General features: G+C 40.3%; 1 protein-coding gene across 2 annotated transcripts in view; it reads left to right on the forward strand.

The window, feature by feature from the left end:
• Positions 1-17001, forward strand: part of INTS9 (integrator complex subunit 9) — a 104042-nt gene that overhangs the window by 37214 nt on the left and 49827 nt on the right. Inside the window, exons 3-6 of one of the 2 annotated variants that reach the window (XM_025873769.2) lie at positions 4640-4700; positions 7977-8039; positions 11661-11800; positions 14230-14316. In XM_025873769.2, coding sequence (XP_025729554.1) covers positions 4640-4700; positions 7977-8039; positions 11661-11800; positions 14230-14316 — 351 coding nt within the window. The remainder of the gene's footprint in view (positions 1-4639; positions 4701-7976; positions 8040-11660; positions 11801-14229; positions 14317-17001) is intronic. The other variant, XM_073892537.1, reaches the window with a different exon arrangement.

Genomic DNA, 17001 nt, shown 5'->3' on the forward strand with positions numbered 1-17001 from the left:
CATCTTTTAGAAATACACATCTAATCTTGTCTCTCACCTGTTTAAAACCTTTCAGTGGTTTACATTGCTCTTACGATAAATACCAAGTTCATCTTGGTATATTATGGTTTATGCCCACCCCTCTAGTATCTCACTTTTTATTTCCTTTCAGTTTCAAAGAAATCCTATCTCCTGCCTGGGTGCAGTCACACAAATTTTTCCTTCAGCCATAAAGACTCTTTTCCCCCCTCCCCCATCCCTCCTTCCCTTAGCCTACTTATCAAGAGCCTTTATGCCTCCAGTTTCTATATAGGAAGGACACAGAGGGAGCGTTCTGGTTGGATGAGGGGGGAGAGTGTAAGTGGGCCTCTTCTTGAAGCTTCATTTGAATAACCTTTTATGTAAGATGTCCATACCAAAGACTGGTCAGAATGACTGGAGGAAAGTATGGGCCTTGTAGCTGTCTTTCTCTGTTCCCTCCAAACCCTGCCCTTTGACTCAGTTTCCCCTTTAATCTAGAACTGTCCAGATCTCACCTCAATCATCATAGATCCAGAGAAGTCTTGATGCTGCCTTGACCAGTCCCTCTTTAGGGAACTTTGTACTAGACTGCATCATCATTTTTAACATCTTGTACTCTCTTTGTGTGATTACTCAGGACAGGTATGTTTTGTTCACGGTCATAGCACCAGTAGCTGCATGCCTGACACATAAATAGAGATTCATTACTGAGTGAGTGAAAGTGAACAGCTCATTCTCCTCCAGCACTGTTGCCACATGTTGAGGCTGTTCCCTCCCTGTGCCCTCTTTATGGAAACACCTCCTCTGCCCTCACCTCCTAACTCCTATTCCCAGCTCTCCCACAACACCCTACGCTGGCAAAGGTGCCCTTTCTGTGTGAACCCATAACACTTCTGCTTACCCCATCATAGCTTTTATTTTATTCTGTTGTAATTGCTGTTGACCGTCTCCCTCTACTAAAGTGCGCACTGCTGAAATTCAAGGATTATTTTATGTAGTGTCATAGCCTTGCACTTTGTATACTTTGTTCAGAGTAAGCTTTTATAAATATTTTTTGAATGAATAAAGGTAGTCATGCCTCTTACATTCTTTTCTGATTATAAAAGTAATGCATTTCAGCCTTCAGTAGGAAAGTGGAAAAATGAAAAGTAGAAGGAGAAAATGAATTGCATCTCATGTTTGTTCTACCTTTCACTACTTTTTTTTTTACCTTTCACTATTTTTTTAGGCAATAGATTACTTTTAAATGCCTTAGGTTATTTACTTATGGGAATATTTTACCTATTTTTTTAAAATATAAGTGAAGGGGATTAAGAGGTATAGGTAAAAGTCACGGAGATGAATAGTACAGCATAAGGAATATAGTTATTAATATTGTAATAATGTATGTTGATATCCGGTGACTACAGTTTCTGTAGTGAGCGTTTAGTAATGTATAGAATTGCCAAATCAATATGTTGTATACCTGAATTTTATATATCTCTGTCAACTATACTTCAATAATATAAAATAAATAGCAGATCTTGTATACATGTGTTTTTTGACTATAACATTTTTAATGGCATTTTTTTCTAAGAAATTATTGTTAAATAGGAGATGGAAAGATGTTTCATCTATAATCATAATTTTTCTATTATCTTCACCTCCCATATTTTATTAAAGTAGATTTCTGTAGAGACTTCTTTCTCCTTATTTTAAAAAATTCACAGAGTCAGAGGCGCCTGGGTGGCACAGTCAGCTGAGTCTTGGTTTCGGCTCAAGTCATGATCTTAGGGTCGTGAGATCAAGCCCCGCGTCAGCTCCACCTGGGTGTGGAGCCTGCTTAAGATTCTCTCTCTCCCTCTCCTTTTGCCCCTCCACACCCCACATGCACATGCATGCTTGTGTGCTCTCTCTCTCTCTCTCTCTCTCTCTAAAAAAAATGTACACAAATTCTGTAATAAAAGAGCAACATAATAAATCCCTTTCCCTTTGGTAGCTTAAAGTATACTGAGTCTATGATTTAGTCATTAACTGAGTGGAACTCAGTAACCAAATATTTTTATCTCTGTAGTCAGCATCCCTTTGCTATTTGGTGACACATTTCTGTGGCACTTCATCTTTGGCACTATTGTTATAACATGGTCATTGCTCTTCTTTGAGCAATCAGTCCCATCTACTGGCAATTTCTCAAATCCAGAATAACTACAGGTGTTTTATAGAAGGCTTTGATGTTATTAAAACAGGATTTAGGGCACCTGGGTGGCTCAGTCATTGAGCGTCTGCCTTCGGCTCAGGTCATGATCCCAGGGTCCTGGGATCGAGCCCCGCATCCAGCTCCCTGCTCCAAGGGAAGCCTGCTTCTCCCTCTCCCGCTCCCCCTGCTTGTGTTCCCTCTCTCACTGTGTCTCTCTCTGTCAAAAAACAAAAAACAAAATCTTAAAAAAAGCATTTAACAGGAGTTAAAACTACAGTACCTGAGGGGCTCCTGGCTGGTTCAGTTGGAGGAGCATGTGACTCTTCATCTCAGGGTTGTAATTTCGAGCCCCACATTGGCTGTAGAGATTACTTAAAAATAAAATCTTTAAAAAAAACAAACCTACAGGGGCACCTGGGTGGCTCAGTTGGTTAAGCGACTGCCTTCGGCTCAGGTCATGATCCTGGAGTCCTGGGATCAAGTCCCACGTCGGGCTCCCTGCTCTGCAGGAAGCCTGCTTCTCCCTCGGCTTGTATTCCCTCTCTTGCTGTCTCTCTCTCTCTGTCAAATAAATAAATAAAATCTAAAAAAAAAAAAAAAATTTTTTTTAAAAAACAAACCTACAGCATCTGAAAACTTTACTTTTTAAAAAATTATTGTCTGATAAGCAGTGTACCATTCTAATCATTTGTTGTAGACAACTAACTGAATCAGTCATCTGTAATTTGAAGGCTGATTTGTTGTGTATGTGATGGGGGAATAGACAGAATACATGTGCTGTGATCCAGGTCTCTTCATAAAGGGAAGTGGATATTCACAGCCTTCCTTTAGAGGGTTAGTGTGCACGAAATGAGAACAGTATTCACATTGTTTTGTCATACTTTCATTTGAGTGCTTGGTTTTTTAATTTGATCTGACAGTAAATATATTTTTCAACAAGTCTAGAAGTGAAAACATACATGTAACTATGAAATGAGATGGGAATTAAACAGCTAATGATAGAATATTTTTCTGAGACAACTCCCAAAGTTTAAAAAAAACAAGCCTATCAGGTATAATTTATACAAACCAAATTTATTCTGCTACTAGTAATTTTCATTCCCAAGTGTGAAATCCAAAATTCTCACTTTTTGATAAATAAAAGCAAAATGTAAACAGAGAGTAGAGGCAAGGGGCATATGGGACTTCATTATCCTTACATTCTTACAACTTTTCTGTAAGTTTGGAATTATGTCAAAATTAAAAGTTATCCCCAAATTCTTATTTTTTTCTAAAATTAGATGAATGTATATTTTAGGGACTTCATTATCCTTACATTCTTACAACTTTTCTGTAAGTTTGGAATTATGTCAAAATTAAAAGTTATCCCCAAATTCTTATTTTTTTCTAAAATTAGATGAATGTATATTTTACTCAAGTTCTTAACATTTCCGAGAAGATTGGAAAATACAATATTTTTGTTTCTATTTGACTTTCATACCCTTTCACCTAACTACAAAATCTAAACTTGATAAAACTATTTTGGCAAGAGGATGAAGGACTGTATACTAATTTGATTTCTAATATAGAGTCTTTTAGTCCCACGCTATTACTTTGCCCTTAATTTTTACTTTACAGACTGATTTTGGGATGAAGTGCTAACTAACATCCTTTTGCCATCCAGCTTGTACTTCAGATGTGCTTTTCTTCACATAACACCTTGCTCATTAAGTTTTTCTTTTTATCAGCATTTTTCCCCTATGTTATTTGCATTTTCATCCTTCAGCATAATTCTTCTAGTCAACTCAAATCCTGAGATTACCGGGAGTGAATGATTTCTGAATCTAGACTTTTTCACATATATATGAAATTAGCCTCATCTTCTAGAAATTATTCACCTACATATGCTGTCATTTTGTAATACTTAGGAAGACTAGGTTCATTTTCCAGAATTGGAAACCCAAGCCACAGGTGAGAAGTGACTAATACATTTATAAGCGGTGAATCTGGAATGTGGACTTGACTGGAATTCAGGTATTTTTATTTGCAGTGAATTTAGTGTTCTTGTCAAAGCACCTGACCCCGCTGAGTCTGTTTTCTCATCCACAGTATGATGATCCCGTTCAGCCCTCCCCTCAGGCTTGTTGTCAAGCACAAGCAAGGTGAAGTCATGGGCAGTCACTGGAACCAAACTATAAAATGTTTTAGTGTCTCATCTTTCTTTTTTCTCTTTATTATTCTGCATAGGAGTCTTTTAATTTTCCCAATTTAGCACTAAACTACTTGGCTTTTTAATGTTCCGTTGCCACGTAATTCTTAAGCTTGTTACAACATGGTTATTTTTCATCTTTTCAATTAGTATTTTGGGTGGACATTGCTGCCAGTAATTTCAAACTGTTTTTAACTTTATGGAGATGATACAGTCACCATGAAATCACTGAGGACTATAATCTATTTAGGATAATTTAATCTTTTGTTTTGCAGCCCCAGGCTGTCTAATCTTCCTGGCTGGTCCCTAAAGGATGGAAATGCTTTCTTGGATAAGGTAATAATAACTGAGGCATATCTACACCCAGTGGAAAGCCATCTTGTCATACCAGAGCCACCCTATAGTAATGTGATGGATGGGGTCATTTTTTTCCCTTTGTATTCTCTGAAAAATCCCAAGATCCATGTAGGGTCTTCAGTATGTGGTGATTATTTTTAAGAGCCTTTTAGGGAATCTCAGTGTTCAGATTCAGGTCCAATTTGCTCGTGTGTAAAAATCTAAGAACTTCTGCTGCAAATACATTTTATCACCACAGAAAGAAAACTATTATTTTTAGCAGTGCAATGAGAGTTTCAAAGGTAATGCCTATAGAGAGTTCCATCCAGTTCGTTCTATTTTCAGGCTGTACTGACTCCATGACTGGAAGGAGTAAAACTTTTTTAAAAAACAACTTTAAAATCCTCAAGTATGTGAGTTTTAAACTGTTTCTGTCAGCAGTTAGGTAAGGTAGGGCTTTGAGAAAAGTTTGGTTCTTACTCTTTGGGTGAGGAGAGGCCATGGAAGGAGGGCAGTGTCATTATCTGATCAGATCACTCTGGCTGCCATGTGCAGAACAGACTGCAAAGCCAGTGTTTAACTTCCCAGGCAATGTGTTCTTGGGGGAGTAGGAGGGAAAACATGTTCTTGGGTAAATTTAAATAGAGGGCCTTCTAAACTATGAACTATCATCTTATTCCAACCTTTCCTGGTAGCCTAGAATGGACAGCCTTATATAGGTCATGAACAAAGAGCACAGTTCTAGGAATCTAGGATTTGGGGTTCTATTTTGACTTTAATCACTGACTAGGCCTACAGTAAATGACATAAATAAATTTTCTTCTGAGGCTGTTAAATTTTTGACATTAGATTATCTTCACAGTAATTCCTTCTTCAGATCAGTTTTTAGGCAGTTAATTTACAAATCAGAGACCAAAGGTACAAAAATGTTAAAACTATCATCTAGTTACATTTTCTACTAAAAAAAATCAGAGGTAAAGGAAGGTTAAAAACTGTAAAGCTCATGCATGCCATTCTTAGTCCTCCAAATCATCCTTCCTGTCTCAAATTTCACTATTGAAAAACTGAAGAAATTTAAAGATCCTTAAAAAGAATCATCCGCCTAAGGCATCTCCTTCTTGTAACAGGTATTATTAATAAAGGGATGCTCTTTTTACAGAATTAATTTCTGAAACTGCACCCCAACCTCCAGTGCAGGCCAAATGCATAATTTGAAGCCAGATTTCCCTCCTAGCTAACTGCAAAATTATATGACATTCAGGAACCTGTGCACCTGATTTCAGCCTAACTCTCCTGCTGGTTGTAAATCATTGTTCCCTGTGAAAGGCTCAGAAGCATCCCATTACCAGTGCATTGTGAGCGAAAATGACTTGCATGTGTATGTGGGAGCATTTCATTAGAAGGGAGTGGTGAATAAAATACAGGGACACTATAAGTGCGTGGAATGGCAAATATGCTTCTCCAGGCCCGGAAGGATTGAGCGCCTCAGAGGAGGCGTTGTCGTGTGAGGTGGACATGCCCTGATGTGTAGCATTATGGGGAAGAAGATTACATAGCCAATTTAAGACCAGGCAGGACTTTGAAATTTCCCATGATTTGTCTTTAATCATATTTAGCCTCATCCTAAGGGAGTTGGGAGTCCTCTCCCATTAAACATAATTGCTCATTTGTTTTTTGCTAGCAGGTACATTGTAATTAAGAACTGTTTTCAGTCCGTTTTGGGCTCGGTCTTTCACTGTTTAAATGGTAGTCCTATAAGAAGAGGAACCAGTTTATTACAGTGGAAGGCAAGGGGAGGAAGTCTGTCAGGTTCTGATATGAGACTTGTAAAATTCAAAAGGAAAATCACACATAGTTAATACCCTAATTTCAGATAAAAATTGAGAGTAAAACCATGCAGACTCTAATATATAAAGACACGTATATAGGACTATGTAGAAATACGTGTTCAGTGATTAATGAAAACATGATGGACAAAATTCTAACAGTATTTTTCTTTTTCTGGAAAGAGCAAACTGTCAACCAAACACTGACTTTTACTGGTTTCCATATAAAGTCAGAGAAAACTTTAACCTTGATGAACCAAAAAGTCTTCCACAGATTTCAATGTAAAGTATGAGCGAGGGAAGACAGCAACTCCAGTGGCCTTCTGGAGGCATTGTAGCAGCCCCTGTTGGTGGCCCTCTCGTGCCTCTTCTCTGCGTTGCTCTGTCATAATTTCAGCTACCAATACCTGTATGAGTCTGCCAGAGAGTTTTTTCCCTGAAGCTGCACAAAATGTAGGAGTTGCCATGTAAATATCCCAGATTGCTTGCCTTTGAGGATGGTGACTCCAAGGTGTATGTTTTACACCATTTCTTAGAACTCTAAGAACTCTATTCCCATGGGAATAAGTCCCAGCTGTGCACAGTGGTGTGTAGCTCAGTAACATATCCATTGTCAGCCCCCTATTACTTGCCCATCCTCCTGCTCTTTTTTCAGCACTTCCCTGTTAGCTCGTACTCACCCTTTTCTCAAGGTCTGTTGGTGAGGGAATCCAAACTAAGACATACTAAATATGGTAGGTCATGAGCAGAGTGGGGAATTGTAGTATATTCTCTTTCTATATAAGTATACTTTTTTCTTTTGAATGAATACATTTGGTTTACAACCCCAAATAAATTGTATGCTCCGCAAGGACAAAGATTATGTCCACGGAGGTGAGGGTGATGGTGGTGGCTTAATCCCTACCCTCTACTCTTCATCTCTCTCCTTGTTTGCCCCCTGCCCCTCAACCCTTGGTAGGAGGAGAAAGAAGCTGTAAGTCTAGGGCCAGGACTCCCAAGCTGACTGCATAACAAAATCACTAGAGGTGCTTGGCCTCATCCCCAGATTTCTAATCCCTTGGGTCTTAGATGACCCCGGAATCTTTACTTCCATCAGTGTTCCCAGATTATTCTGATATTGCTGGTATGGGCTATATAACTATTAATTGCAAATCACTGCATCATGAATTAGAAAGCAGCATATGTCCGCACATGCCTTGAAGAGGCATCAGGAAATGTACATCCAAATTCTGAGTTAGCCACCAACCAGCGGTTTTTATCCTGAGTAAGACACTTAGCCTCTCTGAGCCTAAACAGGAAAATAGTTGGCGTGAGTAACCTTCCGGCTGCCTTCCAACTCTCTAGACGTCTGTGATTCTTCATGGAAAGTTTGGTTTGGGGATGAAGTTTCTTTGGTGCTGTATCTGTTGGGTATCTCTTCCTAGAATTTTTTACTTTTTGTTCCTTTTAGGAGCTAAAAGAGTGCTCAGGTCACGTATTTGTGGATTCTGTGCCTGAATTCTGCCTGCCAGAGGTAAGATGAAAATGATTCTTACTGTAGAAACAAAGCATATCTCTCAAAATGAAGTCAAGAAATAATTTTAAGGGGCTTATTAGCTTTCTTTTTTCAAATTGAATCAGTTATTCCGGGCACATTATTATACAGCTAAAATATAATCATTTAGGAGCTTTTTATATTATCTGTAAGAAATTTTATCTCTCCTTTTTATATTCCTTGCTCTTTCTGTAAACCCCACTGACACTGTGTACCAGAGCATAGTTTTGAGCAAGGTACAGAAAGAACTCAAGCCTTTCAGTTTTGTAATTATATGCCTGTGTCAGATTAGCCATACTTTTTGTAGTCTTGTTTACAGTGGGTAATTGGGAATTGCTGTTACTCAGCCAATACAATAAACTGTAAAAATTCTTGCTGACTTTAAATATCATCAAATACTGCTTGAAATTCACAGATTCTGAATTGAGCCATGGATACCTATTGCTTACATATTATTATCCCAGTGAGACTTGTTATAAGAGTTTGGAGCCAGTTTTATCATTTTAAAGGAAATGAGGATCAATTTCCATTCATTTTAAGGCAGCTAATCTCAGCTGACAATCCTGATCTTAGACTGGTATAGATGGCATTCTCAACAGCCAGATAAAGTATAGGGAGGCCAGTAGCTAGTCCCAGGTTCCTGAGGAAATCAACAGGAGAGGCTACCATCCTGTTCTTTCCATGCACCCAGTGGATTACAGTGCATGCGGGAGATACTTCCACAGTTCAATGCCAAAAGAAAATTTGGAATATTTTTCCCTTATTTTTGTACTCTCTTCCTGCCTCTCTTTCCATCTCACCACTTTCTTTGATACTTTGTAGATAAACTTTTTTTCTTTGAAGTATGTGTATGTGCCCTTTTGGGATAGTGGAATGAAAGAGAAGAAGACACAGTAATTGAAGGTGGCAGTTAAGGGAACAAGTTTGAGATAAAGTAGTAAGAATAAGGGTGAAGGTAAAGAGTTACCAGGAGTCCTGAGCTCTTCCTAACTGCTATTCAAATCTTTTGTCACCTTCATTTGTCATTTAGGAATTGGTGGGGCAGGTCCCCATCTGTTCAGAGATTCCTAATCCCAAGTGCTACGTTTATTTTCAGTTTTCTACATATGGCACTGACTGCTGCAACCTTCAGTTTATGGACAACAGTGTAGAATTTATGAATTGTGCTCTAATGACTTTCTGACCTGCTCCATAGAGCACTAAACAGTCAAGACTTGGAATTAAACAATTACCATTTCACAGTTCATCTTTTGCTGAGCTAAAGGATCATTGATATATTTAGGCTTCTAGAGCTGTATAAAGTTTTTCCACTTGTTTTGTCTTGTAGTTTGGGTCAAACTAATAATAGTCACTATTTTAAGGTAGAGGTAGGGCATTGTATGACTGGGAGAAAATAGGAGAGTCACAGGATCAGGAGAGAGGTACTTATTCCAGTCCAGTCTTCCCAGACTTGTAGGTGAGCCAGGAGGACCTGCTCCCAGTCTTCACGGAATTTATAATCTAGTGCAACTACCTAAAATATTTTTGTACCCCCAAAGTCCACACTGTAGACTGAGTATGAGGTCTATGGCAGTATAGTAAGCAGCCAGTAAATTATGAGTGTTTGACCCAATTCATGGTCTGTAGAACCCAAGTGTGTCTGTATACAAGTTGAAAATTAATCCTCATTGGATTTCATCAAGTGAAAGAATGTAAGCAAATATATAAATGTGAGTATATAAACATGGATTGGATGTTAAATTTATTTCTCAGAGGAAAAATGTTTATGTAGGCACTCTTGATATATATACAGACAAAATATATATATATATATATATATATATATATATATATATATATGTATATGTATATATATTTTTTTCTTCCAGCTGTCCTCACCAGATTTCTCATCATTCTAGACTCTGTGGGCTGATTCTTACATATTAAAGAGAAATTTCAAACTCACCCGGTTTCTATACTCAAGAGGGAAAGTAGAGATGCTTTTGAGCTTTCTTGTTGCTTCAACTCTTGTTCCCTTGTTTTCTGGATCTGTCACCCTTTGATTATGTCTTAATTTTCTTACTTGTTTGAAAATGGTTCTAAAGGGGTCATAGGGAACAGAACTAGTGGAATGTTACATGACCCTTCATTATGAGGATATTGTCTTGGAAATGCCATGTACAACATGGAGTTAAGGGTGGTGTAAATTGGCTCTTACTGTCATTAGGCATTTTATTTACACAGATTGCCATTGCCCTAGCAATGAGTAGCTTCTGACCTCTAATCTACATGCTGTCCTCAGGAGCTGATTATGTCTTGGTGGCTTTATTAAATTAACTTATTTCATATATAAAGTCATTGAACTAGAAAATGCCCACAGCCCAAATGGCATACTGTCTCTCTTATTTGCAAAGATGGCACAGACATCTTTTTTACTTCTTCTCTGTGGGAGACATATTAGCTCAATAACCCATTCTCCTAAGTAAAACACTTCCTTGACTTACCCCTTGCTGTCCTTAGTGCACCATACAGTTTCTCAGAGGGAACTTCAGTGATTGAGATGATGTCTCTGAGCCAGGGCGACTCACGTTTTCCCACAGAGGGTGCCAGTTATAATGTTGCATCGCTCCAACCATAGTGCACCAAGGCTTGCTTTGCACTGGCCACCATAGCTGGGAGGGGACAGAGATGAGTCACACAGGATCGTTAACCTCAGAGACATTTAGTACTGGAGGGACAGAGTGGTGCTTTGAGGAGCTATTGCATGGAATGGTAACTGTCCTAAGAGGGACATCCATAAGTGCCTTTGTAGTTCTGAGGAAGAAATGTTGGGTTTTTGTTTGTTTTTTGTTTTCTGTTTTTTCATCTGGGCAAATCAGGAAGGCTTAATGGAAGAAGAGAATGGAGCCTTAAAAGACAGGTAGGACTTCAATATATGGGAAAGACAATTCCTTCTACGAAAAGGGTTTTCATAAAATTTCCTAAACAGTGGCATTTTCCCTTTTCACATGACCTTAATAATGAGGTAGATCTGAGGTTAAGGCTAGGGCAGAATATGAGAGTATAATTTCCTTTGGTGATTCTGCCAATAAATTTTTTGTTGTTGTTGTTCTGTATCCAGCACTAGTGGTCAAAAATTACCTCAAAAAAAGAAAAAAAGTTGCCTTCTGCATTTGACTCGTGAAGAGCGGGTTTCGGCACGCTGCTCCCTCTGTTACCAGTAAATCCGTAGCAGGGGTGCCTTGTATTCTAGTTCCCTCACAGCTTCTGTTATGCGCTCTCTGCTTCCTGGTAACTGGTTGCACTTGTGAGGCAGCAGCTGCTGAAGTGTCCCTGTTGTCATTTACCTTCGTATGTCAAACTCAGAACTCTATTTGAGTAAAATCGGGGCACTGCCGGTGCACTCCTGCATTCTCGCCGTTAGCCATCCTGTCCTGCTACTTAATGTCAGTATTAGGAAACCTCCTAAAATGAGAGAATGGAAGTGTTGCAGGAAAGGTGTCATTATTCTGTAGTACAAAAACGACTTCTCTGCATTCTGACAGCATCATTTTTCAGTCACATCATGCTGATCTGTGTGCCCCGAACAGATATGTATCATTCCCTCCCCTTTCTTTGCAGACCGAGCTAATAGATCTGTCTACGGTAGATGTGATCCTCATCTCTAACTACCACTGCATGATGGCGCTGCCCTACATCACTGAACACACCGGTTTCTCAGGCACAGTGTACGCCACAGAGCCCACCGTTCAGATCGGCAGGTGAGAGCAGTTATTCTTACCTCAGGAGGAAGGGGCTGAAGCACTCCTTCCTTCAGTGGTGACCATGTAATAGGGTGTTGTGCCAGGAGTGATTGGTGTCTCCTCCTGAGCAGCTAGCCAAAGAATTAGCATGAATAGACAACTCTCTAAATAAAAACAAGTGTTCATTGGAATTGCCTCGAGATTAATGCGGCGAGTACTCTTAGTCTTTCTTGTTGTTTTTGAAACAAAGACTGGGGGAAGGTGTTCGCAGAGACAGCTCCTCTGTGCAGATGATATTAATTAGGGAAGGTAACGTTGAGTAAGATGCCACAGAGTTGCAAGGCAAAGAGCTTCAGGAGAAAGGAGCATAGCACATTTAAGAAAAGAAGAAATTTTATTACTTTGCTTTCAGAATTTCCCCCCGTTATGATTTAGTGGCAGACTATAAATGGAGACAGCTCGCAGAAAACAGGATAAGTAATTAGATGGTTGAGTTGACTGTACTTTTGACAGAGTGCAACTCAGAGCTCTAAGGAGTCAAAGGAGCCTTCCTTTGACTCTGAGAACACTCTGCCATCTCTCCCTCTGCCCCTCCCAAGCCTTCATGACACAGGTGGTTGCTTCAAGTACCCCTAGCATCATTCATTGAGAGAAAAGTTACTCGAAAATTACCGGGACACCTGGGTGGCTCAGTCATCAAGCGTCTGCCTTCAGCTCAGGTCATGATCCCAGGGTCCTGGGATCGAGCCCCCGCATCAGGCTCCCTCCTCAGCAGGGGGTCTGCTTCTCCCTTTCCCGCTCCCCCTGCTTGTGCTCTCTCTCTCTGTCAAATAAACAAATAAAATCTTTAAAAAAAAAAAATACAAATACCTACCCCAGAAAAAAGAGTTGAAGCAAACTAACAAGTATGGTGAAAGGTGAAGCTATCGAGACTCAAAAGAGGGGATCAAGGTGTTGATATGGACTCTTGGCTTTGGGTTCCATTGTCTTGCAGAAGTACACCAAGATGGAATTACCAGAGATGAAACAAAATATGCCCTGGTTTTTATGTCAGCTCCCATTAAAGAGCGTGTAATGTGTACAGAGAAACATTGGGTATCTGAGGAAGAGACGTTACAGGGAAGTGAAACACGAGGCGACGGATCAGTTGCAACGAGAGGATAAGCTGAAAACCTGAGACTCTAGTCTGCGAAAGTTACAGTGTGAGGAAGGACACACCAGACTGCTCTCCAGAGAGCTACAGCTGGAACACTAACGTGCCTAGCTCCCAGATCTTTGAATGTTGGAACTAGTGCTGCTCCTTCAAGATGAAGGGAGGACATGGGATTAGGAATAAATAAATCCAATGGAAATGAAATGAAGTTGTTCAACATTCAAATGCCAGTAAATTGATGGCTTGCCATATCTCTTTGTTCATTGGGAGAGGATTTAAGTCAATATGGATCATCCATACTGGATTCTGAAAGGAGATTCAAGAGGTTAAAAATCTATCTTTCACTTTTTGGTCGTCCTCTAGCCATGCAGGACTCTTAACAGTTCTCTGTGCTAGGTATTCCTCAGAGCACGTGCATCATTGATCCACTCGAGTGAGGTTCCCTCAGTTGTGATTCCATCACAGTGCATCTTGTGATCTGCACACAGAACCTGTCCTTTTGCAGATCCTTGAGTTAAGCTTTTAGGATTAATCCTTAGAATATTTTTCCACATGGAATTTTGTAAGTTCACAAAACGTGTGAAAAAAACGTACTTTTCCAGTTTAAAATGTCCATTTAATATTGTCATTAAAAAAAAAAAAACAGTCCTGGTTGCCTGGGTGGCTCAGTTGGTTAAGCACCAGTCGGTTAAGCCGTAAGGCTCAGGTCATGATCCCAGGATCTTGGGATCAAGTCCCACATCAGGCTCCCTGCTCCACAGGGAATCTGCTTCTCTTTCTCTCCCTCCACCCTGCTTGTACTCTCGCTTCCTCATGCTCTCTCTCTCAAGTAAATAAATAAAAATCTTAAAAAAAAAAAAATCCTACCCCACCCCTCTGCCACCAAAATCAGGTACTTCACAGTCATTTGATTTTTTTTCTCCTTGTAGATTTTTAGTTATATAAAGGCAGAGATCTTAAGAGTGATAGTTAAACCACAGGCTTAACTTCACTTAAGAGTGAAATAAACCACAGGTATATTTCAGTGTTGAGGGATAAGATGCATGCCAGGCTTGTTTTAAAGGTGAATTAAATCATTTATGTTCGAAATGTTTAACATTGTTGAAATTCAATGAGATGGTTGGGGTTTTGTTCAGGTTTATGTAAAAGGGTGTCCCAAGTTTATATGCAACAGAGAGAAAGATGATTGGGGTGGAGGGAAGGCAGGCAAGCCCATTCGTCTTGGCTGCAATGTTAACTGTATGGTGTTTTTCTTTCTTTAATGACTGTTCACCACTTTTTTCTTTAAACTCAGGCTTCTCATGGAAGAGCTGGTGAATTTCATTGAAAGAGTACCCAAGGCTCAGTCTGCCTCCTTGTGGAAGAACAAGGATATTCAGCGGTGAGCAATTGGCCTGTTTATTCCTCTTGACAGTAGACCCTTAGGCTTTGCAAAACAGTCGCATTTGTTTTCTTATGTTATGCTTAACATTTATACTGTTATAACTATAGATTCTCTTTTCCCTGTTTTAGGGAAGGGTTATGTTTGATTCAACCAACATACCATGAGAGGCAACCGTGCCATGTTGCCTGTGGGTACTATGCTGGGTCTGAGTTTTTTTAAAAATTAGTAAAACGGTTGGCACTGTCTTTGAGGTGCTCAGGGGTTGATGGGAAATCAGACCATTAACAGGTAAATTACAGTCTTGGATGGCGTGTATTGTAAGAGGTGCCTGTCACGGTGCTGTAGACACTCAGAAAATGAAGAACTTTCTGTGTAGGGAAGCTAAGGAGGACATTCCTTGGAGATGACAATGAAGGTGGGTCTTGGAGGAAGAAAAGGACTCTTCCTGATAGGAAAGGTTAGTAAGTGCGTCCAGACGCAGCATGATGGGATATAGTATATCTGGGGACCAGGGAGAAGTGCAGGGTGGATTAGAGTGGGAGAGCAGAGAGGAGAGTTGAAGTTGAAACTAGAAAGGTACATTGGAGCAAGATAATGAAGAATCTGTTGTATAAAGTTTGAGTTTTATAATATGGAGAGTGGGGAGTCCCTCTGTGGTTTATAAGGAGGAGAGTGATGTGATCACATTTGTTTGGGGGAAAGTAACTCTGGAAGCAGCGCAAGGGAGGGATGGGGGTGCAGAGACAGGGGCAGAAGACCAGGGGTAGGACTGTGAGCAACCCAGAGGGGGAGAACAAAAGCCTGAACTGGGGCGGTAGCAGTGAGCATGAAGAGTCTGACTTAAAAGAAATTTCTACGACAGAATTGACAACAATTGGTAAGAACTGTAAAAAGAGGCTATGAAGTCATCCTTAGGAAGGTAAGAGGAGAGCTGAGTGGAAGCGAAGGGAAAAAGGAAGTTTCCCCAAACCTGGGCCTGTCAGTGGTATCAGATGCTGCAGAAATATCATCCCGTAAAATGGTTGTGGAAATCCTAGAGAGATTAGTGTCAGTAGAGTACTAGGGACAAAAGCCAGGTTGTAAGAGGTGACAGAAGTAGAAATATAATGGCGGAGGGAAGGAGGCAGCTTGATTCTTCTTCCATGCTCTCATATTTAATTGGCAGTGGAGGACACCGGCCAGTCTTAGCTTACTGCAGTTTCTCTGAGCCTCCCAACCACTACCCTACCTCCCGGCACCACAGTGGTCCCAGCCTTGCAGGCCTCGCATCCAGAGTCTGGAGTAAAAACTTGTCATTGGCTTTTTAGGTAGTGGGTGTCCCATACGTGCCTACCCACGTCCACTCTTTTCCAGCCACCTTGCCACCGAGTTCTCTTTCCCTCTAGGTCGATGATTTGTTAGTTCTCTCGTTATCTGAACTTTGGAATGTCTTAGTTTTTGTGAATATGTATGTGTAGGGGCGACTGGGTGGCTCAGTCAGTCAAGCTTCCTACTCTTGACTTCGGCTCAGGTCATGATCTCAGGGTCCTGGGAATCAAGCCCCGGTCAGGCTCTGCACTCAGCGGGAAGTCTGCTTCTCCCTCTCCCTCTGCCCCACCGTCCTGCACATGCATGCATGCATTCTCTCTCTCTCTCTAAAATAATAAATCTTCTTTAAAAAAAAGAATATGTATGTGTAGCTAAGAGAATATGCTTCCTTCTTATACTCTGTTTCGGCGTCTGAGCATCTGTGTGTCCTCTGTGCATTCCTTTGAATATGTGCTATTTGTTTTATTTAACTTCCACAGCACTTGCTGTGTGCCAGACACTATTCTCAATGTTTTACTTAATTCACATAATTCTTTAACATCATTTTACAGAAGAGAAAACAGCCATAGACAGTTTAAGTAACTTGCTCAAGGTCAGACAACTAGTGAGCAGTAGGATTTGAATTCAAACCCAGGCAGTAAGTCTAGTCTAGTTCCAGAGTTTCTGCTTTTAACCATTATGCTGGGCTGCCTCTTGGGCACACATGTCTCTTCTCGAGTGCGTGTGAGCCCCTTCATATGAGGGAAGGGGGAAGTATGTGTAACTGCACGTTTTCCCTTCTGTTTTATGGATCTTCTTTGTGTCTCTATTTCCTTAACTGGGGATATGGTGTCCATATGTCTTCATGGTAGGAAGTATTTTCTGGACACAAAATCTGAGTCTTCTGTGTGTATGTGAATGACTTCCTTGATCTGACCACACATCTGCTTATGACAAGGTCCCTTCCCCTTCTCATTTTGCATTCTTATTCTCAGCTGCCTTTCCGCCTACCCATTGCTATCCCTCCTTCCCCTTTTCTTTCTCTCTCCCGTATACCCACTGGACCACATCAGACCTAGTTGTCTATATTTCCCTCAGAAATTTTAGGACTTTGTTTTCTTTCCCTGTGGAACATGTAAGCCTTGGCTTCCCTTACTTCCTCCTTTTAAATTTATACCCTTTATATTCTGCCACAAATAATTTTAGCATACCAGAGGTGATGTTCAAAGGTCACTGTTTCCTGGCTCCCAAACCCTGGGCCAAGTCTTAGGAAGTCCCATGTCCTTATTTTTGCCTTTTCTTCTATGACCTTGGGCAGAGTCCTTGGCAGTTTTCCTTTGCCTCCCATTCTTTGTAAAATACAACAGGATAACTGGCTTACAAAAGAAGTGCCAT

Source organism: Callorhinus ursinus, unplaced genomic scaffold (genome assembly GCF_003265705.2).
Source record: "Callorhinus ursinus isolate GAN/ISIS: 27379988/994484 unplaced genomic scaffold, GSC_fseal_2.0 scaffold4, whole genome shotgun sequence".
NCBI classification, from domain to species: domain Eukaryota; kingdom Metazoa; phylum Chordata; class Mammalia; order Carnivora; family Otariidae; genus Callorhinus; species Callorhinus ursinus.